Source organism: Melospiza georgiana, chromosome 1, assembly GCF_028018845.1.
Source record: "Melospiza georgiana isolate bMelGeo1 chromosome 1, bMelGeo1.pri, whole genome shotgun sequence".
Classification (NCBI taxonomy): Eukaryota; Metazoa; Chordata; class Aves; order Passeriformes; family Passerellidae; genus Melospiza; species Melospiza georgiana.
In genome coordinates, this window is record NC_080430.1 from 89441347 (window position 1) to 89467569 (window position 26223).

Genomic DNA, 26223 nt, shown 5'->3' on the forward strand with positions numbered 1-26223 from the left:
TTCCGAAATCACATTAGCTAACTGAGATTTCCTGGGACTCAACTACATCTGCAAATGTGCATGGAAATCTACAGACTCTTTTGCCCCTTTTTCACAAGAAAATTTATTGCTTTTAACCATGTGACAGCTAACACCAATTATGAACAGATACCACAATGATAAGACCTGTACAATTATGTGTTACTCTTATTTGAGGTAAAGTTTACAAGCAGAAACTGCATGTTCTTCATTAGAAAAAAAAGTACAATTGAAAAAACAAATAAACAAACCAATCATTACACTGTCAGACACAGAATATTTTCCTGAGGTTAGCTACTACTTGGTCTAATGAAAAATATAACTCCCAATAAGTCTTGTTATGCTTATATCCTTGGGGTAAACTTCTTTAATTCTTGGTATAAAATTTATTTTATAAAATGCTATTGCTCAATGTTAATAAATCCTACTTCTGTCACTGCTAGCAGCATGACAGTCTCAGAGGACCATGGCAGCCTTTTTTCCTGGATATACCCTCTGATGTGTGCACCACACAGAAGAGTCTCAGGTACATCACAAAGGTGGGTTTCATTTGGTGAGTTTTCTTAAACTAAAAATGATTTCTGAAACCTCAGTGGCTTTGGACATTGTTGTTATGCAGGAAGCAGGTAGTTCCACAGATTTTTGCAGGTGGTGTCATTTGGAAGCAGACAATCTGTGCAACAGGGCAGTCCTATAAGATACTTTTGCCCTGCTAGCAAAAGGCCATAAGTTCTGAGCAGAGTTTGCAAAGATGTTAAGGCTCATCTGGCTAGCTCTCTCTGAACCTTTCTCAATCTGCCTGCAGCTTTGTTCTACTAAGTTTAGCTGTAGCAACAATAATTTTATATAAAAAACACCAGTGTCCTTTGTAGAATAAGGTATTTAGGACTCTAACACAATCATGTAGTTTAAAACAATGTAGGGCTGATATGAAAACAGGGGCTTTGAGAAGGGAAGACACAGGACATGGTCTAGAAGAGTGCTGATATGGAGTGGTAGGGCAAAGTGCACAGTCTGGCACTGGGGACCCAAGACTGTAAAGAACTCACCAATGGCCAGTTAAAGTGCAGACCTGAACCTGGACAAAATTGGGTTTAGGGGTAATAAAGAGAGTGAAGACATAATATATAGCATATATATGTAAAAGCCACCATGTACAGTAAATTCAGGTGTAATGCAAAGATGTAGACCATTGAAGAAAGAGCAAAATGAAAAAGCTTATATGAAAACATACAAAAGGACCCAAAGTATATTGTAGACTTTTATTATATAGACTCCTATTGTATTGAGGAGAAACAAGAAAACATGAACATGCCTGGATAGAACATTGGAACAGGCTGCCCAGGGAAGTGTTTGAGTCACCATCCCATGAGGTATTTAAAAGACATGTAGATGTGGCACTGAAGGACATGGTTTAGTGTTGGACTTGGCATTGCTGGCTTAACAGATGGACACAATGGTCTGAAAGGTCTTTTGCAACCTAAATGTTTCCATGATTCTATGACCATCATAATTCCCCCTCTGACCCCATCAAAATGAAATCACCAACCTTAGGACCCATAGGTGAAGTGAAAGGGTGAGCCTGACACCAGGAAAAGAGGTAGAAACAATTTGAAATGTATTATTATTCCTAATTTTTATGCCATAATTACAGCTGAGCTAATAATTACTAGACTCCCGAGATTTCAGAAATGCTAACAATACATTCTTGGCTTCACATCATAAACACACACACACACACACACACACAAAGCAACAGGGGATGGGAGAATATATTTTTCTAATGAAAGGCTTCCAAGAAGAAAATCAGAAATACATCCACAGCTACAACACTTGAGATTGTCTGTCTTGGAGATAAAGGAGTCTGCTAGCACCAAAGGGCATTGGAACACAAGTTGAATCAGACTTTCATCATTCAGAAGGTGGACAGACACGCACACCATACCAAACAGCTCTGGAAAAGAGTTTGGACACATCCATTCATCATTCCCATGAGACAAAGTTTGTTGTAGCAGACAATCAAATTAATTAACTGCAGAATCTAATTTACCCAATTTCTTGCTAATTCTCCTATGGGTCGATTATTAAGCCTGACAAATTCCAGCCTGAAAGCACTTTGCTTGAAAAAAATAACAATTAGCAACAAGAAGGGAGGGAGTGAAAACTGGGACTCCACAACAGTTGTGGGAATCATACCTTTTTTTTTTAAATCAGAAATAGAGTAAATGAAACAGCTTTGTAAAAGCTTCAGTGGTTTTATTTAAGCATAATATTTTGGAGGATGCAAGAGTAGGCCATAAAAGCACTTAGTAGACCAGAAATCAATGGAGTGGTGCAGGAGAGGAGTTAAAACTTCATTTTTTTGCCAGAAACTAGACACATTGAACACTCATAAAAACCTGTTTGCTGCTGGACTGAGTAGCTAGCTAACTACCATAACCAAAGGAACTTTGAAGGCCTCACTCTCAGTTAAAAATTCTTGTCGCATTTTGGAGTTGTTCAACCTGGTCTAACCTGCCTTGTTGCCTTTCTGCTGGGCAGTGCTCTATGGCATTTCAGCCCAATATTTGCAGCATGTCTCTCTCTTTCACTGGAGAAATCATTTGATGAGGCAATTCCAGGCTCTGCTCAGAGCTCAGAGACCTGTGGTTTGTTTGTTCTAGCTTTGTGAGCTCTGTATACACATTTCACCAGAATCTAGGTCAGACAATGGTGCTTGAAGAAACCACAAACGAAAGGCCAAAAGAACTTCAGAATGATTTGTTGGTCACACCCCATAGCTCGTAATGTAGGGCTGGATCACTGAAATGCTTTCCAGTGGTGACTCTGGGCCAGTTTCAAGAGTATGTACAATTTTCAGATTGCTAAAACCAGTAATTTTAATAAATTTTGAAGGGCTGGCCTCTTTTGCATTCACATGGTAGCTGCTGTTCATGGGAATGCTGCCCAGTTCTTAAACCCAAACCCTCTATGACTGCCAGGGGAAGGTTTTCATTAGACAGCCTATGTCTCTAGTCTTGCCTTTTGCTGAGTTTCTGCCAGAAACAGAAGCATTTAGCAGCTCTTGGTGCTCATTATAAGACTTTTTCATCAGCTAAACTTTGACTGATGGCAGACTCATCACAGCAGACACAGGCTGCATTTAGTGTGCAGCTGCATTTATTGTGAAGCTCTGACTTGTTATGATACTGGGTTCTGCTAATTAGTCCTTAAATAAATAATCCATCTGACTGTGGACAAGATTCTAGAGCTGTGAGGACAAGCCAAAGAAAACCTTTAATTATAAAAGAGCTGAGTCCTCCCTCCACAGACTTGCAGTGAATATGAATGAGCAAGAGGATCAGAGATCAGGCAGAAGCTGCAGGTACAATATTTGGATTACTTTCACAGTATGGTGGGATACAGGACCAAAGTGTTTTAAGCTTTCAGTTTAGGAAAACAGAACATGAATCTACTCATTTTGAAATCACAGGATCACAGGGGTACCATTAAGATCACATCTTTGAACCTTTTGCGCAGCACAGGTCAGATTGGTTTGTCCAATTGTGCACTGTGGTCAATGTGGAGGGAGTCCTCTCACTTTGGCCCTTTAAATATGACAAACTCAGCTCTCAGTGAGCTCAGTAGTGTAGGACAGTCCTTTAAAGCATGTTTTGGACATTACATCCGAGTGAATGTTCTCTGCTGGGATTCAGATGGAGCATCAGTAGTCACATCTGAACTACACAAGTCCGTCCTCTCACAGCTCCTGGGTATTCATTGGATGAGTCTGTGATGGAGAATTTTCCTTTTGCAAACTATGTCAGTGCCTAACAAGCTTTGCCTATAAAAAGCTGCACTTATTACCAGTTGAGAATATTTCTAGAAGATGAACTTGAGAAATGCACATAGGAATGAAAGGTGACTACTTTCCCATTTCATCCCAGTTTGTTGACTTTATGACTTATCTTTTTAATTCCCACTTGAGCCAGATAAAATTAGAACCCCTTACAGGTGAAAACCAAATAGATTTGGGAGAAAGTCTAAAATATTCCACTTTCCTCTGTTCATTGAGAGATCTCCAAAAATCATGACACAGGTAATTACCTCATGACTACATTAATAAGGCATAAGGACTGCAGTCCATAGCTGAACTACACCACAATCCCATGACAAACACTGAACATGGTTCAAGGAAGTCTTAACGATAGTAAATCCCGTCCATTAAAGAATAAATTCAATTAACTGTAATGTTGAAAAAAAATTCCAGTTTTTAATTGTCTCATTAGAAACACCTGGCTCACTGATTTTTAGCCTTGACTTCCATCTCCTGGAATCTCTCATCCAGAGAAAAGAAAGATTCTGCTATATAGATGTACAGTCCCTTTGTGCTTATATTTTTGGTACACTTGGTCATGTTTCCTTGGATTTTAATTTCCCTAACACTTTTGGAAGCAATATCAATAACAAAAGGCTGTTTGCAAAACCAAGTTAAAATAATTTAGTTGAGTTCTTCCTCAAGCTGACAAAAAAACTCTCAAAACACCACTTTTCTTTTAAAAGGTCTGTACAGAGTCACTGGGGGCCAGGACCCACCTCTTTTGAAGACAGTGGCAATTCTCTCATTGACTTCACAGGGTCCAGCTCAGGACCTGCGTGGTTGCAAACCAGAGATCCTGGTCCAGATTCAGATCAAGGGATCCCAGTTCAGGCACAGTGGATTTATCCTCACATGGATATGAGGAGCCACTGACTTGCTGATCTCTGGCAGAAACAGCAGGACATGGCTGTTTGGCCACCCCTGCAAAAACTGTCTCATAAAACACCCACTAACATCAGATGCCAGGGGGAGTTTATGGCATAACACGGACTCCTCATGTAGAAAAACAAGATTTTTTTTATCACTTAAAGTGTTGTTATTTTTTTACAGCTCTGGGCTGCCTAGATGACTAACTCTTCACAACTAAACTAAAACTATAGCATAACATTGTTGCAGCAGCTTCTGAAATTTTAAAAGGCAAAGCTGATTGAAATGCTAAATCTAAAAATCAAATCCCAGTCCCATAAGAAGATGGTGAGAGGTGATTAAAAAGCAAGCCAGTTGAAGATGCATGTTGATTTGAATTGGAGGTGAAAAAGCAGCAGCTTTTGAATATGAAGTGACAAAGGTGCTCTGGCATGTATATGTAAAAGAATATATGTATATGCTATACCTTGTTCATGCTGACGTGCAGGGCTGGCCATGGTCCAACTACCTTCACACTCTCCGTTTCTATTTTCTTCAGATGAGAAGTTTCATCATAAAGAAGGGGAAGTCCTGAGCTCAGTTCTAAAAGGATGTCCAAAAGAAAGAAAGATAAAGAGACAGTCTGAAGGGAGGCTACACAAGAACTTCAGAGCAAGACACTCAACTGCATTTGAAGAGACGGCGGTTGGCAAAGCATCTTCTCTGTAAGACCCTCTAAAATGTTTCATAATTATGCCTGTTGGGTCATTTTTCCTTCTTCTATTTAGCAAACAATTCCTCCCCCTCCTCCTTCTCACCCATCCTTTCATTTCAGCAGAGCTTTTGCCAGCTTTGGGCTAGATATTTCTCTCCTTACCTCCCCGCCGCCTCTACCCCCTCTATATTCTAAAACTTAGTTGACACCAGAGGGATTATTTATGCAGCCAAGGTGCCACTCTCAAAACATGTGATGTGTAAAGAGATCAGAGTATAGCTTTTGGCTTCTCTCAGACATCTTTATTTATATGCCAGCCTCTTTAAGACTGTTGTCAGGAATTTGCTGTGCTTTGTCAACAGAGATTTTGAGCAAGCCACTGACACAGAAAGACAAGGAAAAAATACTTTTTCAGACCGCCCTAAAAGGTCTCTGTCATCATCTTGGGGATGCTGTGGCATATATATATATATATTTGCAAGTACTCTGAGAAAAAAAACCTTCATAATGTGATGATTTAGCGAATTTCTGTGTCCTCCCATATTTCTTCTTGCCATGGATTCTAGATAATAACAGTTGGGAACAATCCAGTTCTGTAGAGTCTGATTCAAAGCCTACTGAAATCAATAAAAACCTTGCACTGACTGCAGTTTGGTTTGGATCAGGTTCTTAAGCTGTCCTAAGAATATTAAATATTACTCACTCGAGATCTAATTCTACAGCTGTTTAAATATACATTAAGGGCTTTGCTGACTAGATACAAATTGCAAAAACCAGCTTAGAGGGATATAAGTGAAAAGCTGTTTTTTTGGTGTTAGCGAAACATTATCAGACCCTGAGGTAATAATGTCCTAGAAAGGGTTACAATATCATCATTGACCTCCTCTTGGTGGTCTTTCATCACAAGTTAGTGTTGCCAGAGTTCAGCATTTCTCACATCACAGCTGCTTCTGTGCATATGAGACAGTGAAACTGGGAATAAATTAACACAGCCATAAAATCAGACATGATGATGGGCAGTTTTTTTTAAGAAACAAAATCATTCTAATTTCCTCCTAAGAAAGAAAATAAAGGGGAGGAAGTGCCTTATTTAAATTATTCAAGTTTGCTATGATTTTAAACTGATTTTTAAGCTGGGTGGTTTTTTTTTTTTTTGATTGTTTAAAAGGAGAGCTCTGCAAGGCAAGCAGGCCAGTTTAGCTTTTTAACCCAACCTCAAAAACAAACAAAAGAAAAGGCAAAAAATTAATTCCTACAAAAGGCATGAATTTCTTGAGTCAGCATTAAGTCTTGGCAAACCCAGGCTTTCATTCCAAGGAAGGATCTGGCAGCACTGTGGTTTTTCAAAGTGCTGTTTTCAGCTTGAAACTCAGTCTGTGTTAGACCATTCTCTGCTCAGGGTTATGCAAGGTCTTTTGTAGCGAGCTGCTCAGGAGTGAAGGATGTCTTTTTTTGAAGTGATAACCTGCAAGCTCAGCCCAGAGTTCAAGAGGCAACCTGGGTCCCCTCTTCCCATTCCTCATTTTCTGTCATAAAAATTCTGTGAGCTGCACTGCATACGTGTTGGCATCTGCTCCCAGTGATAGCCCCAGCTGCTGCCGGCGAGTCTGCTCATGTGCACCTGGAAATCCATGCACAACCTTACCATGCCAATTAGGCTCAGCAAGCAGCTCACCCTCTCTTCCCTGTGAGGCTGACTGCTGTTGCATAGAGTTCTGCTGTTGCTGGGGTTCTGGGATACGCTGGGGGAAGATGTGCTGCACCACAAGATGTGATGTTAGCTTTGAGGTGAGGTGTAGCATTGCGAGTACAAGGATCAGGCTGAATGCAGGAAAACAACATCTTCTGCTGAGCTGCCTTCATAAACACACACGTCAGATTTGTTTCACTGGATTTCACTTCCTCCAGTAATTGAAGCAGACAAATTACTTGGAATGTGAAAAATCAGGCAGATCTGGCCCGGGTTTGTTTTCTGTTTGTTTCTGTGACAAAGTCCTGTGCTGTGTGTTTGCTGGGAAACATGCAGTAGCATTTAAAGGAACCCTGGCTGGGCACATTGTTGTTTCCCTCCCTCCTGCCTATGTCCCACTAATTGCACTGGACTTTTGGAATTTCTCAGAATAGATGTAAGTGGAAGAAAGGCATATGCTTTCTCCCTCTCAGCCTGATGCTGGGTACATATCAGTGGGTCACTCCATGTTCCACTTCAGATGAATCCAAAACCATCTCAGAGCTCAGTGATGAGTCCAGTCCATAGCAACTGGAACAAGTCACAAAACACCTGTGGTCCCATGGAAAAGCACAAGGCAGGTTAAGTGCTGGTGTCACCTCTGTCAGCCTTAGGGGGAAGTTTCTGCTAGGACAGCATATTTAGCCCATGAGATCTTTTTGCTCTTCAGGCATTTCCACTTAAGATATTTTGGTCACAAGCACCCTCTTTCCTGAGAGCATCCCCATTTTAGTGACCACTTACTTCCTAGAAACACTTTCCCAGCACTGGCCTTTCCACACAGCCTGGAGCCAGACATCAGTCCCCCATGTCCTCACGTTCCTGAGGCAGACTGCTGATATGTTTCCTCTCTGCCTGATTTTTTCTTGGCCCACACACTGTGCCATGTCCTGCATAAACAGCCAATGGCCAGCATGCTCCTAACCATTTCAGTACATGCACTGTGAACCTTTCCCACAGGCTCTCTACAAGAGTTTTCTCAGCTGAAATAGCCTGAGCAGCATTTTAATGAAACCATTAAAAACAAACCAACCCTAGTCCCTGGAGCACCAACCTTGAAAAGGCACTTAAACCCATCACCCCAAGCAGCAAATGAGTAAGTCGGATTCTGTTTTAAGGGAAGTGCTCCTACCCAGACTGCCACTGCTCTCACAGCATGAACATGCCAGATATAACCATGGACTGGCTTCTCAAGGGAAATCAGCTTTGCACCTCCAGCGAAATGCACAGGTGCCACAGAGGATCAGCAATGGGTTGCAGTGGGGCAGCACAGCAGTATTAAGGCACCCAGCACATGGCATGCACAGCTGCCTGAACAGCTCAGCTGGGAGCAGTCAGCACAGCTGCACCACAGCCTCCCCCTGGAGGTGTCCCATCCCTTTCCACTCCCTTAGAGAAACTGGGAATTGGCATTTGGTGCTACTGGCATTAAGCAAGAACCAGCACTGATTCTCTTCTTCTGCATCAAATAGTGTGGAGCGGTCTTCAGCAGACCAAGTGAAGAGAAAGGTGAATCTGTCTCCAGCAACAGGTGCCATACACACCCTGGCTTCTGAAGTCCCCTTCAGAGCATGGCAGCTGCCAGGCAGGCCAGGGACACTGCTCCCCACCACCAGGGCCAGTTTGAGGGAGAGGGCTCACTCTCCCCATGTCTGGGGAAGGACATGGAGCCTCCCAGGCCCCAGTTTCATCTCACTGAGCACAAAGAGAACTGCTCCTGATGTTTGCCCTTGTGCTCTTCTAGGCTTTTCCTAAGGTTGTTTCTGCAATAAGGAGAAGCAGGAGAGCTGTGTGACCTGAGAGGAGACAGAGTGCTGGAATAAACACCCTGTGCCAAGTGGTTTTTGCTGTTTCTTTAATTACCTCCTGTCCCACAGGGTGGGCCCACGGCAGGGCAGTGGGGAGCTGGAGACCAGCAGCACTGTGGGGACTGAAGTGGGGCACCGGGAGGGGACCCTGACACGGAGCTGGGGGCTGGATGGGAGCCCCGAGGAGGGGGCCGGGGAAAGCAGGGCCGGCAGTGCCTTCTGGCTCGGGACGCTCAACAGCAGCAGCATAGCTGGCTCTCAATGAATTTCCTGGCATGCTTCAGCTCTAATTTGGGAAAGGAAAATATGGGCTGGCACACCCCCCAGAAAGGTCACCGCCTCCCACGGTGCCAGGCTGATAGCCGGGAGAGGTTTTCCAGCACAGCCGTGCCAGCATCCCCCCAGCGCCCAGCCCGGCGTGCGGGGCGGCCCCGGGAGCGCCGGGCCGAGGCCCAGCCCGGGCAGGGCCGGGGCAGCCCCACTCCGGCACAGCCCGCACAGGGCCGGCACAGCCCGCACAGGGCCGAGGGCTGCCCCGCACCGGCACAGCCCGCACAGGGCCGGGGCTGCCCCACACTGGCACAGCCCGCACAGGGCCGGCACAGCCCGGGCAGGGCCGGGGCAGCCCCACACCGGCACAGCCCGCACAGGGCCGGGGCTGCCCCACACCGGCACAGCCCGCACAGGGCCGGAGCTGCCCCGCACCGGCACAGCCCGCACAGGGCCGGCACAACCCGCACAGGGCCGGGGGCTGCCCCACACCGGCACAGCCCGCACAGGGCCGGGGCTGCCCCACACCGGCACAGCCCGCACAGGGCCGGGGCTGCCCCACACCGGCACAGCCCGCACAGGGCCGAGGCTGCCCCACACCGGCACAGCCCGCATTCCCCTCCTGAGGGGTGCCGGTGGCTGCACAGCAGGGCCGAGATGCAAATACCTCAAAACTATCGCACTCTCTTGGGGAAAGAAAATGTTTCTGATCTTCCAAACAAAGTCTGGTTAAAGTGCCTGTCCAGATAGATGCCTATGCGATACTGCTGAGGTAGGACCGCTTACGGTCAGGGTCACCGAGTACAGTCCAAGAACCTGGTTTCAGGATTTTGAAAGTTATCAGATTAACTGACCAGGGTGAACGATTCCACAATGGATAGCTATCTCAGGGTCATTTACAGTTATGAAAGCCAAAACTGGGCAAGGAAAGAACTCATAATTTCCTAGAGACAAGGAATATAATAGATCATATTTTGTTTTGCCCATCATCTGACATTCTTACACAGCTTCAGCATCTGACACAGTGCAGAGTGCAGAGATTGTAAATCTGGAAAGCAATGCTCAATGACAGGGATGTTTCTCTTCCAGTTCCTGTGTAAAATATTTGGCCAAGCTCTGTACGCTTAAAAGTGCCTGTACACACTCAGCAGCAGAGACTTCCACCCAAACTCCCCCAGACTGCATCAGGAGTGAATAGGCTTCTCTCCTTGTTGCTTTCTACAAGCCAAAAATTTCTCCACTAAGGAAGCAAGAATATTCCAGTCTTGGTTGCTAAAGCTTGCGATTATTCCAAATACCCAAACTAAGAGCAAGATGCTGTATGTCCAGGGCTCCAAAATTTCTGCTGCCTGTGCCCAGACATGAAAACAAGATCCAAACAATGAGGGCTGAGGGCCAGCTGGACAGATCAGCAAAAGACAATGGCAGATGAGGGTAGGTTTGTGAAACTATACAAAGAAATAGTAACAATGAAAAAGGAGCCTGTGCCAAAAAGTGGTTAGAGAGGCAGTATCTGTGACTAATGGGGTATTTGTTCAGCTATGGAACACCCACCTAACACCAAATTCCACAACCCTGCAGCAAACCAAGGAAATTGCAAATCTTGTCTCATTTGTATATGCTACAAAGCTAGCAAATAATAACAGGAAGCACATTCTTCAAGGAGCAAAACTGAAATGCACACTGTTTTCCTTTCCTTTGCCTCCTTGCCTGAGACAGACCTGAAAGCAGCACAGTCACTGAAATAACAATCACTGCAGTGGACTTACTGGTTGGATTTGGAACTGCAGAAACAATGTCCTTGGTTTCAGGAGTAAGGGCACCGTAATTGGCGTGGTGGTGGTGATGCCGATGGTGGTGGTGGTGCCTTGCAGCCATTTTTGTGGTGTATGGAGTCCCACCATTCTCCTCAATGCTGAACGGATGCAGATCACTGTTGTTCAACGGATAGCTACAAAATAAATCCAGTTTCAAATTAGAGCAGTAAACAGTAGCACCAATTGTACTTTTGGAGAGACAGAGTGAAAACTTTCTTGGGAAAAATTGCTCAGCATTTTTGTAAATAAAATATGTTTTTTTATCCCAAATCTTTACAGTTTTCTATCTCCACAAGATTGACGTGATGAGAAAAAAGGATGCCTCTGCTTGTTTGTATGACTTTAAGATCAGAACTATTTTTGATTTTACACAGTATGTAATCTCTGCTAGAATCTTTCCTGGGAAAGGAAAATCATCAAGCAGAAAACAACAACTCTTTTAAAGTGAAATTGTCCAAAGAGCAGACCAAGGAACAGTCTCAGAGTAAGACTACATTTCTGAGAATGTTCAGGTCTCTACATTTTTGATGCAATATAGCTATAAAAAAATTCTGACTTAGGGAAAAATTTGGGAAATAAAACATTTTACAGATAACAACATAAAAAATAGCACTTGGTCAAAAAGGAATTGTACTGGTGCTGGTATAACTAGTTTGGGTCTTGGTGGGGGGTTTTCATGTGTTTAGTCAGGAGATTAACTATCATCAATCTGCAATAGCTGGCAAACGGGGACACATTGACATTTTAAGTCATCGTCTCTAACTGAAAGGTGAAAAATTACAGTGCTGCTTTTCTTCATTAGCTTTAACTGATACTGTTTCAGTTTATTGTTTGAAATTACAATGAATTTCTAGAAGTGATATTTTCTCTCCATTCCAGCAACGAAAAAAGATTGAGATAATTCTACACAGACATTGCAAACGATTTGAATGTGCTTTCCTCAGAAGAGTGCTTAAAAATTTTATAAGGTTTTAACTTATTCTATAGTAGTGCATTAGACAGTAGTTGCAGTAAATCAATCCATTTCAACAAAAGATGAATCCCCTGCCTATTTGAAATATGCTAAAGAAATTATATCTTCAGCTGCATGGGTTTTCAGTTTGCTTTTATTAATAACAGCAGCCAAAAAACCTGACAACATGAAATGAAGGCAAACCGAATAATTAAAGGAACAATGAATAAATTATACCTAAGATAGTTGCTACATATGTTTTCTGCAGATTACTCAGTGATTCAAAGCAAAATTAACCAGTCATCTGGTAAATAAACACATCTGTATCATTTCCAAAGTTCTACTGAAACACGCAGTTTGGTACATCATTAATAAGCACTGTCTTCTTAGTAACAACTTCAGACAATATGAGGTTTCTGACTGGGTACTAATTGAATAATACTTTTATGCTGGTTACTTTTTGAAAGCAGGAGGCAGGGAGGGGAATGTTGTGTATATTAATCTTGGCAGGTTCCCAGCATGAAGCAACCACTGCCAATAAAGGCACTTCTGATGGCTTTTTTGCCTTACGGAAACAATAGATATAGGTGTCTGATACACAGGGAATAGCTTTTGTGAGCTCAAATAATGCAGGACTGGTCTGTCTTTTCAAACTGCACTATATTTTTACTGCTATAATCACATCAAGCAAGTGCCTACAGGGGGAAAATGGCACAGGCTAATGAGATTGCACACTAATTGTAGCAGCTCTCCTGCACTTTCCCTTCAAGGGCCTTGGATTGGCATGACATTTTTTGACTGAGAAGATAGGTGGTTTTGTTCACATGGTTAAAACTCTACTGGGAAATGAGTTTAGGGATGGATCCTCAGCACATCTTTTTTTTTTTTTTTCCATCTGATTAATTTTTTTCAGGACACAAAGTCCTACACGTAGGGATTTTCATTTCACCCACTGGCAGGTTGGTTTAGCAGATTTTCAATTGGTCTTTTCAAAATAATTCACACCAAATCCTTACACTGAGTCCTCATACTGCTATGGTCTCAAGGTGTCTTCCATGCTGAAATGAGAAGAAGCTGAACACTGAATGAGCCAACTGAATTGACCTCTGGCACGAGGGCAAATGTGCACCAAATCCTCTAGATGTATTTCTTGACTGTCCAGAGAGGAGAGTAACATGCAAAATGTAAAATGCAGGGAGAGCATTACATCAAAGAAGTAAAGAGCTAGCCCAGCAAAGCTGATGTTCAGCTGTGCTCTGAAATCCTTGAGAACAGCAGGTCACGAAGCTGCAGACAGGGTGTCACTACCCAGGCAGTGCTCTCCAATGTGAAATCCCCCGTTCAAACTGCCAGCCATGTAAAAGCGTGTGGTCACCTGCACTCTTCCAGGGCTGGCAGCAACTGACAGATGGCAAGGCAAGCTTATCTCAGAGTCAGCCAACTCTTGCATGTCCAATGCATATGAGGCTGGGCATTGGCACAGATACCCTCACTGCCAAGGAGTTACTGAACAATCAGAAACAACAGGCCTTGCAGCAGCCCCAGAGCCTGCCAACTAGAAAATCTGACAGTACCCAAACAAAAATATCATAAGTAGTCCAAATCCCTTTTCTATGTGCTCTCTCATACATATTTTAGGGGGATATTAGGTATCTTAGTGCAGTTTCTACAAGGTGACATCATTATTATCTCATATCAGGTGTTTCACTTTTCTGTTCTTCCACTGCCTAAAGATAGAGACTTGACACTTTTCCACTCAATGCATCCTTTTGTTGCTAACTTTGCCTTCTATTGGTTGCTTCTATCTGGCTTACCTGAATAGAAAACATGCTCATGTATCCTTCCCAGTCTATTGATGTAAATAAATCACTACTTTCAGTGAACCAACTTTTTAACCATATGCTGAAGTGTTCATACTCCTGACCTCCAGGAATTTGTACTTGTTCCCCAGACATTAACTAATGCTCTCAGATTATGTGCATTATGTGGACAGGTAGTAGTTTTCATCCTTTCTTTTGCACCTGCATTCTGGCCATCCTAGTATGTCAATGTCACACCTTTGGTTTACTTTTTAAACGTCATTCAGCTGTCCTGCAGATTTCCTTTTCTCTGCTGTGATTTACTTGTGTGGCTTTCTCAACAAGTTCCAGCTGTTTCCTATACAGACAGCTCCTGTCCTTCAAGAAAAATGAGGCAGAGCCCTACAGGCAAGTGTGCAAAGGAAGCAAACATTTCTTTCTTCTTTGTCCCTCAGTCAGGAAAAAGCACTGCTGAGGATTCAGTTTCTGCAGGCTGAACCTTCAAAAATGCCACTCAGTGTTCACAAGAAGGTTAGTGCTGCCTTTAGCCTCAAATTCACATTAATTACTTCCTTCTGACCAAAAAGGCAGCACATCAAGGAACAAGGCAAATAACACATATCTACTAACTTCCTTTCCTATTTTACAGTTTTCATTTACATTACTAGTCCTCTGTCTCAGTTTTACCCTCCTGACACTTTACCCAAAAAGCTGTTTGCAGTTGACATTCTTAGATTTCATGTGCTGCAGTCACCTACTCTTTACCAAACTATATCTCTAGTACGGAATCCACACACACAACAGTGTTAAGAGGACATAGGAAAATAAGGAACAGAAAACTTTTTGAAGGCCTTCAAAACCAAAGTATGTGGGCCTGTGTTACCTGAACTGAACCTCCAACACTCTCACTAGCAGAGACTCCATGACCCTCCTGTGCAATCAATTTCAGTGTCTCAACATGTCTACACTTATTTCTTTGTTTATTCTCTTTTACTGCAATTTAAGCCACTATTTTATCTCCCATCCATCACAGACACAGTAAGAAGTTATTTCTTGCCACAGAAGCCTGTGTTTTTGAAAATGGCCCTTTACACCTCCCCTCTGGATCTGTAGAGCTCTGAATTCCTCAGTTGCCCCTCACAGGTTGCACATTATATGCAGCTCTGAGACATCTTGCCATCCCCTGTCCACCCAGCTGCCCCCTGCTCTGCTTCCAACATGTGGTGCTAAAAACTGGACACCCCATTCCACCTGAGGCCTTGCAAACATGTTTCAAAGAGGAAGGGTTGCTTCCCATGTCCTACAGGATCTACTCTTGTTTACACAATGGAACATGACATTTTTTTAATATAGTCTGGGATTGTTGACTCATGTCTAACATATGATGTTCAAGAATATCAGGTCCTTTCCAAAACTGGCCAGGTTTCCAGCCCCACAACCTCAGCTGTGACGAATTACTCTTACCCAACAGCAAAAACATTCCTCCTGAGCTGTGCCCTAATCCTTCTGATGTGCTAAGATCAGTACCTGATCAGGATTTTTCTCTCATCCATGACAGGCCCGGTACACAAGGACTCCCATTTTAGTGTAACCCATGAGTGACAAGGGTTTTTTTAAAAAACGTGATTGCCTTTCCATGCCATCCTCCCAGCTACCAGCCTCAGTCTCCTGGTGTAGCTCTGCAGAAACACCTTGCACCTGTGTCCCAGAGCAAGCTTATTCCTGCACCCTGCCCCTCTTTCCCCACTCCTCCTTTAGCCTCTTCCACCTGTCTGAAGTTACACTTGGAGAGCAATGGTGGGGCTTTCTTCTCTCCTCTCCATGGGTAGGCTGGAGGGGCAAGAGCAGAAAGCAGGCTCAAACTATCATGCCTTGTGGATGACTCTAAGAGTTTAGACCTTTCCTACCACAGCTGAACAGTGGTTTAAGAAGATCCCAGGCTTCCAGGTCTGGTTGTGATAAATAACCTTCAACAATTACCACACCCACCTCTATTTGCTATGAACATTCCTCCTGCACCAAACCACTGCTATTTTCCAGTATTTAAAAATTCTCAAACTTTCCACAAACATCTTCAGAACTGCTCTCAGTCCTCCCCCATCTGTAGCTCGGAGCAAGCCTGGTGGTGATTTGCACGGGTTTTGGCAGCAAAAATTCACACTGCTGGCATTGTACTGAATGTGCTGGGAGATGTATCACCCATTGCCGTGTCATTACAATGCCTTCTCCAACATCAAAATGGGCTTTAGATGTGCTCCCAAATGGCAGCCAGGGGAAGTGTTGCAGTGCCTGTTAACATATATGTGTATTAATGTGTATGTAATGAAAGCAGCCACTGCGTGTGAAATTTCAGTGTGCAGCCAGGGAGAGGAAACTTAACAGCTATGCGAAGCCAAACATTAATTTTTGGGTTTAGTATCTCCCTTTACTGGGAAGATGGAGGGTAGACTCTGGGTTAATTGCCTGCCCATGCTTCAAAAGCAGTTAAAAACTCCCAACCAAATAAACTACACTGAACTTTTAGCTAAACTTCCTTTAATCACGCTTAGAGTCTCACATACCACTTGTTTTGCTGAAGCATGGCAAGTGGCACAGAGAGAGAAGGAATTTTGCATTCTCTGAAAATGTCCCTGTGGAGAGGAAAGAAGAGGAAATGAGGGGATAGGAAGAAGGCGTGTGGATATCACTTAATAGCCAGGGATATTGTACTGAAGCAAAAGACTTGACCCAGGATTACATGAGAAAGGAACACAGACCACAGCAGGACGACTGCAATAACAGGAGAGAGGGTGAACTTTCATTTTGCAGCCAAGGACTGGGACATATAAATGCAATGACTATTCCTAAGTAAAGGAAAACTGGGATCACTAAAACCAAACCTATGTTGTTTTTTCTTCCTGCACCATGTAACCAAGATCTCTTTGCTGGCTAGAATTGGCTTCCTGAGCTGTGTGAAGTGTAACTAAAGCTAACATTGTGGTTACACTTCCTTGCTCTCCTCTGACACCAGAACATCACAGCTGGCCCATTTGCTTCCTTGAGGGAAGGCATGGAAAATTGTGTTGCAGATTTCTTTCCCTGCTGCCAGGGATGATCCACAGTCCTCATCCAATCCTAGGGATACCTCAGAAAGCAGAGCAGGCAGCCAGCAGCCTGCTCCCAGAAAACCTTGAAATTAAAGAGAAAATTATAATAGGGAAAAAATATATTAATAAATGGTGACAGAAGCCTGCTGTAGGACACAAGATGCTGAACTAAGTTTTGAAGCAAGACTAATCTGGAATTCTTCACCAGAATAAAGCCTACAGCATGTTCTAACAAAATACCAAGGAACAAATCTTGACTCAATAAAGACATTGTCCTCATAGATTTCACCTTATCTGCATAAAGATCATTAAAAAAATACAGTCTTGCAAAACTGTCATGCAAAATATGCCCACTGGGGAACTAAGCGTGCTTTTCTTCATTTACAAAGGCTTTTAATTAACACTAACAATAGCTAATGATATTTAATCACCTGTCAAAAAAAAATTCATTGTCCCAGATGTCCTTGTAGATGAGAAAACTCTGAAATGCAGACATAAAATTTTCTAAGACCAACAAGATCCTCCCTCAAGTCTGCTGCCTTCCCCTTTCAGACAGAGGCAAAGGCAAATTTCCTTGTCCTTAGGAAATAATACAACTTGGGGTGGCTAATCCAAGCAAGCCAGCTCAGGTTAAAACAGGAGTAAAGCCAGGCAAAGAGCTGTGGCCTCTGAGGCAGCCTGCAGCTGATCTCAGATTGCCAGCCATGGTGCAGCTTTTCCCACCACTTAACTCATTAAATAACTCAGGTCCTGTGAGCTAAGCACATCCCTGTCTCATCTCCACTGTGCTCAGTAGCACACTGCTGCCAAAGGGCACTGAGAGAAGCAGGCACAGGCCTGAGGCTTAGCTAGGAGAGGGGAACACGAGAAATCACAGGATGCAACAGAAGTTGCTGGACATTAAGATTTAGGCAGAAGCAGCTAAAAAATGCTACAGAGCATGCCCAGAAGGATTGCTGAAATTCACAGGTACCTATGAGCAGTGGCCAAACATCACAGACCTCTGAAGTATCAGGGTCTCTTGGGTGAGAAGAGCCATGCAAGGCCAGCACTGGCCAAGAAACTCTGTCAGTAACTCTGTGTAAGATCCAAACTATCGTGGAAGCCTTGGGACATTTGAGTATGGACTTAGCAAAACCAGAAGCATTGCAAGTAAAAAGCAGGGGTACCTGCAAGGAGACAAGAGAAAGGAAAGAGGTGAATTCACGTGCAGGATGAATTTCATTCAGGATGCATAGGAGAAAAATAACCAGCCCCATGTAAGCAATCTGCTGGTTAGTCAGCTTGGCTGGTCAAACACAGTCCAGGGCATCTTCTCAACTGCAGTCCTATTTTCTGTTTGCACTGAGGATGGAGCTCTCCGTGCTGCCCCACATTTGGGAGCTGCTGTTGGTGTATGCAGATGCTGCTCAAGGTACTGCCCCTCTCCTCCTCGGCAAGGCTGGCTGAGTGGGTTCTCAGTGAGCATTTACATCTCTGGAAGGAATGCTCAGCATGTCATCCTGGGCTGTGAAGCCAGGAACTACAGCAGCCTTGCATCTGGCAGATTACAAAGGTGTAATCCCTTTAGCCTTGAAGCCAATCCACTGGATTTATCTTCCCTTAACAATATGCTCCCATCTTACAAAATCTCCTTTCTGTCTCCATCCTTACTAAGCTGGAGAAAAAAAACTTGTTTTAAAAGAAATTAACCAAACTGTTTAATTTGCATGCTTCTAAATGATTCTGATTATGAACTGTGCTAATGCTTTACAAAAAATATGTTGTCTTGTGAATTTTCAGTAATTTGCCGTAACTTTAAAGTCCAGCGTGAGCACAACCGACTCCATTGCTACACAAATGACTTCTTTTTAGGTTACAGATTTTTGCCCTTTTTAAAACACAAACACAGTATTAACAGGTAAAAGTAGTACAAAATCAATCACTCAGCACAGCAAGACCTCTCTTAATTACATACTTGCAACCTCTGCCCTATCTCTGGGCAGGTTCTCACTTCAATACTTGGGCAACTCATCCAACTTACAGCAGGAAACTGTTCGTTTTACCTTTAAAGCCATTTTCACAGTTGTTTTTTTTTTTAAATCAGAAACAGAGAATGAGACACAAACATTAAATGTAACCATTGAAACTGAAAATGAGTCATAACAAACAAAGGCCTCCTGGGCTCGAAATTTTGATACAGAAGTGGCATCCAATTTTACATTCAAGTTCCTTGAAGTTTGCTTCAAATCAGCCTTACTACTGATTTAGAAAGCCCCAGGTACTGAAGACAGAGATGCTGAAATCACAAAGCTCCCTTGCTGCTTTCATTCCTCTTCACCATTCTCAGAGTTTCTAGCAGAATCCATTCCTTTTCATTTTCTAGTTCCTTTCTTTTGCACATAACACTGTAAAACTCTGCTTCTCCTAAACCCTCTACTTGAGCTTTTTGTTTTCCTGACCCATTTTTTCCTGAGCTCTTCCTTCCTGTTTGACTCCTATATTCTTACTGATGAGAAAGACTCGGCTCGCAGGCACCTGATGCTGGTTCTGCTGCTTGCCAGCCAGGCCTTAATATTCAGGGCCTTGGTCCCTAGAGATGAAAGGAAACAGCCACTCTGACATCTGTTTAGGTACTTAGTCCATTACTGTGCAATTACACAATTTACAGAGCACTGGAGATTCACTAATGATTTGTATTTCTACTTCTCTAAGGAAGACAAAATTGCAGAAATTGGTAATGGCAGGTAAGCTACTGTCATTAGAACTCGAACACAGAGTGTTATGGGTTTAGGGAGAAAAAAGTAACTTACAAATAATTAGCTTCTTATCTGGAGTTTAATTGCATTAGATCAGTACTTCCTACTTCTAATTAGGTGTGGCTAATTCTTTCATTTTTGTTGTGACTCAGAAAGTAGAAGAGGTTTTTCATTGCCTCAGTTAAAAAAAAGAAATAGTGTTTTTTAAAATCCATCAGCATAAGACATTGGTAAGCCACCAACTAGAGGTTTTCCAAACTGTTCTTGTATGAAACACCTGTTCTTGTGTAATCCAAAACATCATCTGTGCGATGCAGATTTTGCTGTTTGATAGTTTTAAAGATAAAGGTCATACTACTACTGCTATGAAAGGAAAATGAAGAGGAAAGGGAAGAGGAGGAGAAAGATGAAAATGGAAAAAAAAATCAAGCACACTACAAAGATAGTATGTTCACGGTGAAAATATAATTGTGGTGGCAATTTGAAAACAGAACCCTAGGGGCACTTCCACTGGTTCCCATAGCCACAGCTGAACATTTATCTTAATTTTAAATTGGCAGATTCCTCAGTTCTGAGAGGGCGTGATGATTAAGGCAGTCATCATAAATGCTTCTTCTGCTAGTGACAAACTAGATTGCTTCTGAACAGATACAGGCAACAGATCATAGAAGATAAGGTGCCACCAAACCCAAAGAAATATCCCACAGCCATTAGAAAGCTGCTATACAAAATAACACAAAACAAAGAAGTAACATTGGGTCAGGCTGTGGAACTACTTCTCTCCACCAATCTGTGTGTCAAGTCTGCCAAGATTCTAACTGAAAGGGGAAAAAAATCATCTTTAGAAAAGCTAGATGGAAAAGAAAGGTTTTTGGTTTTTTAAAAATCTCTTCTTCCTGTTCAAAACTGAAAGTATATTACATGCATAAATTAAAAGCAATATGCAAGTTGTTACAGACATGCTTGTACCTTCCATAGCAAGCTACTCATATCTGCAGGGGACAGCACACAGGGAGGCCTGACACGGGAACTTCACAATTAAATTCAGATTACACTTGTGAAATCAGCTTTGTGAAAGTAAGTTGTTTTGCTTTAAAGCACAGTCATGAAGCAGTCATTAGTAAGTGCTTGAGAACAGCATTTACTCTGTAGCTTTATAACTGGAAATGATTCATACCAATGGAAGAACGCCAACTGAATTATCTGTTGGGGTTTTTTTGAGGTTTCTTGTTTGTTGTGGTTTCTTTTGGTGATGCAGTGGCAACAAGAGCAACAGCACTGAGAAAGGGAAACTCTTTGTCCAGTCCCTTCAAGGTATAAGAGTAGGTAGAAAGCAAGGAAAGCCAAACAACACCTTCATGATCACCACACACTGCTTTACCATGTACTGCAGGAGGTAGACAGAAAAGTGTGGCCCACCTCTCTACATGTTTTTTCTGATCTGATTTGACTAGGACTGTTTTCTTCCAAAAGCTGCATCCTTCTACGTGCCTGCTGGGAAGGAGGACTGATTTTTCTGCAAGCTCTTTGACACTAAAATTTGGGAGCAGCATAAGAGCATTGTGATTTTCTAAGCATGTGCAGTTTGGCTGTAACATAGGAAAAAAAATATTTATTCTGACAGTTCAAAATCTCCATCTTCACAATGTAGCAAAAGTTTGGTTAGGGTGCATATTGTTAGTTCAAGCTGGTTCTCAAGTTTCACATGAAACTTCGGTCTTAAGGAAAGAAGCCAGGGTCCTGGTGGATCAGTGCCCTTTCAAACCACAACAGACAGACTCCGAGGTCAATTAAAAAAATTACATTTCCTAATTTATGTCCATTAATGCTGTCTATAGCAGCTCTGGCACCAGCAGTCTCTTTAGCTACCATTAGCAATGCTGCAATGACAGCATTTGCCCTACAAGTCTGTTTTCCTTGGTTCTCTGTTGCAGAGTAATAGGAAAACCTCTCATTGCCAACATTCTTTCCAGAGAACTGGAGTGTCAGGTTAGATGATGTCCATCAAAACTTCTCTCCTTTGAAACAGGTAGAAGCCTGCCTGCTTGATACACAAACTGAAAATATTTCTCCTCTCAAAAGAGATGATTCCAGCTCTGAACTGTCTCCTCTCTCTGAGAGAGCCCCATCTCACCAACTCTGATGCCTGAGAAGCAGGTGATATACTCGGTTTCATTTTTCCCCTGCTGCCTTTGATGTTTCCCAGCTCATTCCTTGCCTGCACCTAAAGTTCCATTTTCAAAATTACTTGCAAGCTCTGCCACTCTTTCTTTTGCAAGCTGAAAAGACATCTTCTGCAGTGTTCATTCAGAGGAAGAGAAAATCACATTTTACATCACCAAGCCATAATATATGCCTTGTTGCCATCCACAATGTGAGAAAACAATCCTCCTCTTGGTCAGTTTGCCCATGGGTTCAATGATAACATGGTCCAGAAGGACTTAATTCTTGCTTTTATGTATGCAAACCCCTGACTGCCAGCTTTAGAAATGCATTACAAAACCTGATCCCTTTGTTCACTTTGCCTGTGACTCACATCAACTAGAGAAAAATAGCTGAAAATGAAAGTTTGATGAAAAAGCCCACACTAAAACAATATATTCAAAGTGACAACAGTTTCAGTATTCTATTTCAGGTATCATATTTCAGTATTCAATATTAGTCATTAGTTTGCATGCCAGGGCCTGGCTGGGGCTGAAAAGCGATATATTTCAGCTTGTGTTACAGATGTGGTGTCACAGAGTCATCAGCTTTTCAATTCCCCCAGCAGTTCCTGGGGGGGAGGACATGGGATTGTGGTTATTACAAAGCCAATCCCTCTGCAAATCCAAATACACTGAGTGTAGAGCCAGGCCTGAGCCCTGGCAGGGAAGATCTGCTTTCCAGCTTTATTAAGCACAGGAGGAAGGTGTGCAGAGAGATGATCAAAAGATACCCTCAGCCAGGTTGTATCAATTAATTCTCCAGCACACGGAAGAAGCAATTCCATGTTGGACTTCAGATCAGTGCAATTTCTGCAAGACCTATTGCTATACTCGGACTTCCCCTCCATCCCCCCGCCCCCAGTTGATCCAAGGATAGTGTTTATGACCTGTAATCAAATTACAGAAGTTTCTAAGTGCATGCTGGATTCATAAAAAGGTTTCAGACAACAAACACACTTCAGAACAGGGTGGAGAAAGTTTGCACATGCAATTCAATGGGTACCCCTGAGAACACGTTTCATTTGGATTAAGAAGGTGCTACCTCCTTTTAGCAATCTTCAAGGCTTTAAAAAACAAACAAACAAACAAACAAACAAACTTTCCCATGTATAACATTTAAAATGTGTTGACTTAGAACGACTGTGTAACATGCTTTTTGGTAAAAACTGTGCAGCATTTCCTCATGAGCAACTCCTAGGTAAAGTAATTCAGTCATTCAGTGTATAAACACTCACATACCAGGCCATCAAGGTCCTATATTGAGTTTGTGCCTATAAACTACCAGAGGATTCCTGAAGCAGCACAAAATTAAGATGTAATATTGATTTTTTCGGACAGAACTTTCCCAATAATTTAAATAAAAATTGCTGCTGCTATTAAAAACAGACTTAACCAAACATTTTCCAAACTTTTCTTCTCTCTCCCCTCTCTACATGTAATCTGGTTTCAGCTGCAGTATTTTGTGTTGCTTCAAACAAAAAATTGTAATCTTCGCATCACAAGACCTCTATGATTTGTTAAAAACAAACTGCTGTGAGTTACAACTGTGCTAATTTTAGGAAAAAACCACCAATGTGCTTTTTAATATTTAAAGCAACTCTTTTCTACTACCCTGTTCAGACAGATACCACCCATATCTACCTTTGTTTGGGTGCTGTAAGCTGCACAGGTGAGAGCAGTACTGGGCTCAGAGAGGAATCAGGCAGAAACGCTCCCTCTTCCCAACTGCATCCTAGCCCATTTGCTACAGGAAGCCAACTATGGCTAGAAGAAGGAAGGACAGACACACTGATCTCTTCTTACCTAGCTGACGGCTCCAGGACTTGGCTGGCTCAGGTTTCTGCAGGCAGCAGGGAGGGTGAGGGATGAACAAAGGAAAAGGGAGTGCAGAGTGTGTGGGCTCCTTCTCCAGAGGAGCAGAATGACAAGTGCTTCCCTCGAGGCGACACACACAAACTGCAGAGCACACAGGGCCCTCAGGTTGTTCTTCCCAATGTGCCTGAGGCTTTTTAACACTTACAGGACCAGCTGGGCCTTGAGCTGTCTTTCCTTGCAGTCTGTCTGGGAATGGATCCCTCGCTCAGTGCACCTTCAGCAACAAACCAAACCACACACAGCAACACAGGATGAGGTGGAACACTGGCAACAGAGCACATGGAAGCTGACAAGGTTATATGACAAGAATGACACTGTATTATGAATGTAGGTGTGTAAAGAATAAAGCACCATTGCCTCACACTTTAATGTGAATATTCAAAAAACCCTCCTCCAGACTGCTTTCAGAGCAGCAGCTAAACTACACTTTTGTTCCAGTGGCTCCAACAAAGTTTCTCTTTCTTCCTTTCTTAAATAAAATGCTGCGGAACTAGAGGAAGACTAGTCTGGGGAAACCAAAGTCAGCCTCTGTGATTACACACCTTAGGCTTACTCTGGCATTTTCACATCTCAGTGCACAATTGCTTTATTGTCTTGCTCTCTCTACAGATTGTACTGGAAACATTGATCCACCACAGCATTAGTAACTACAGGGGAAATCAGGTACAAGCATATCTACCCACCCTCCCCCAAAATCTTTCAAAAATAAATAATGCATCATAAGCAGAACAACAAGATTGACATTTTTTTTATTTGTACTTAGCACATACAGGAAAGATCAAAACAAATAATAAAAGATAGCATTTGTAAACAAATGTATTTCACAAAAAGTTATAAACTATCAAATTTCCTCTGAAAAAATTTGCTATAGCCATTTATAAATGTGCATTTATCAAAATCAAGTTAAAAACTACTTCATTTTGAAAACATCCCAAATGAAGATTCATTCATTCCAACAACTTTAGAGAGACCACAGATGTAAGGCCTAACTAAAACAAATGCATGAGTGAAGATGGCACTGTGATTTTTGGTTTAAAGATAACAAAAGTCTGCAAGTGATCAAAATACCAGCCAGTCCAATTCAAAGTCCTAGGTCTGCAAAATATACATTCAACTTCACAAATGTCTAACTTTAAAAAAATAGAGCTATTCCACTGGAATGTCCTCATTTTTTAATGTACTGATTATATGTTGTGTTTTTGAGCCCATTCAGAGAAAAGTTATCAGCAGGTAGTTTCATGTAATTAAAAGTTCACTTCCATAATCACATTAAATATAAGATGACAGCAGCACCCTTTTAGCAAGGACTCATTTTTAACATTCTTGCCTTTATAGCAGCAGGTATGGTTTTGGGGAATGCTATCAATACAAGAAGTAAAAAAAAAAAAAAAAACAAAAACCAAAAAAACCTACATACTCTGTGAAATTTATTACAGTGTTCTTTCCCTATATTTGTTTTCAAAGTTAGGTAAGCACCTCTATTTTCTTCTGCAGAACACAAAAACTAGAAACAAATAACATCCAAACCTATGACTGCCTCAGTAGGCTCCCTTTGTTAGTGGCCCACAAGCCAATTTGATTGCCAGAATGAATTATTTCCTTCCTCCAATCTCCTATCTGCATGCCACTAAAAAACAATGTTCTCAATCTATTAATTTGACTCAAAAGACACAAAGTAATAAAAATAACTAAGGCACAAATGTCTGATCTTCAACGCCAGGCAGAGGATCACAGATTTGAAACTAGGGTAGAATGAAAACCCCCAGAAATATTTCTGGTTTCAGGGCACTGAAAATTCTTACCAGAATTCAAAAGAGGTTTTTCAAGATTTTTTTTTTTTACAAAGATATGGAAAACACTTTTCCCAAGAATGTCCACAAACACTAAACAAGGATGGATGTACATACAAAGACACACACTTTATGCACAATACACTTTGAACATACTGCAGACAGACAAGGACCATGGAATGCAATGATGTCTAAGGTGGCAGGTGAAATGAAGATGGCTCTTTTTCAGAGAGTCGTCATGAGTTTATCTTGGTACACCATGCTTTGGACTCCTCCTAAATTCTTCTGGTTCTGTTCCTGGATATACCGTAAATTGCTGTCCTCTCCACTTGTGGGGGGTTTCCAATAGGGCCTGTCATCATGATAGGGTGGCCTGTACCATTTGCACAGTTATTGGTTAGTGAGGAATGGAAGTCAACTTAGGAGTGCTACACAGAAACATGAGCTCATCCTGCAAGTGCTAGGCATGCACACGGAGCTACAGCATGGCAAGGAAATGGGGACAGACCCATAGGTCTGATGCTGAAGCTGCTGAAGCAACTGGGAATCTTGTAGCTGATTTCAAAAGGCTTTCAACCAGAGCTCAATCATTAAAAACCCTCTCTGTTTGCAATGTTACAGACAAGCACAGTGCATCAATGCTCAGGAATTCCAAAAGGGGGGTGGGGGAGGGGAGGAGGCTACAGGAAAACTAAATTTGTACAACGAACAAGTAAA

The 26223-nt window shown here is 42.4% G+C and overlaps 1 protein-coding gene across 3 annotated transcripts in view; it reads right to left on the bottom strand.

Annotated features, from left to right (window-relative positions):
• The window catches only part of EPB41L4B (erythrocyte membrane protein band 4.1 like 4B), a 169420-nt gene that overhangs the window by 62240 nt on the left and 80957 nt on the right, over positions 1–26223 (bottom strand). For 2 of the 3 annotated variants that reach the window (XM_058042194.1, XM_058042185.1), the window contains exons 16-17: positions 11015–11196; positions 5211–5326 (exon numbers count right to left, since the gene is read on the bottom strand). In XM_058042194.1, coding sequence (XP_057898177.1) covers positions 5211–5326; positions 11015–11196 — 298 coding nt within the window. Of the gene's footprint in view, positions 1–5210; positions 5327–11014; positions 11197–24440; positions 25880–26223 lie in introns of those variants that run through there. The other variant, XM_058042202.1, reaches the window with a different exon arrangement.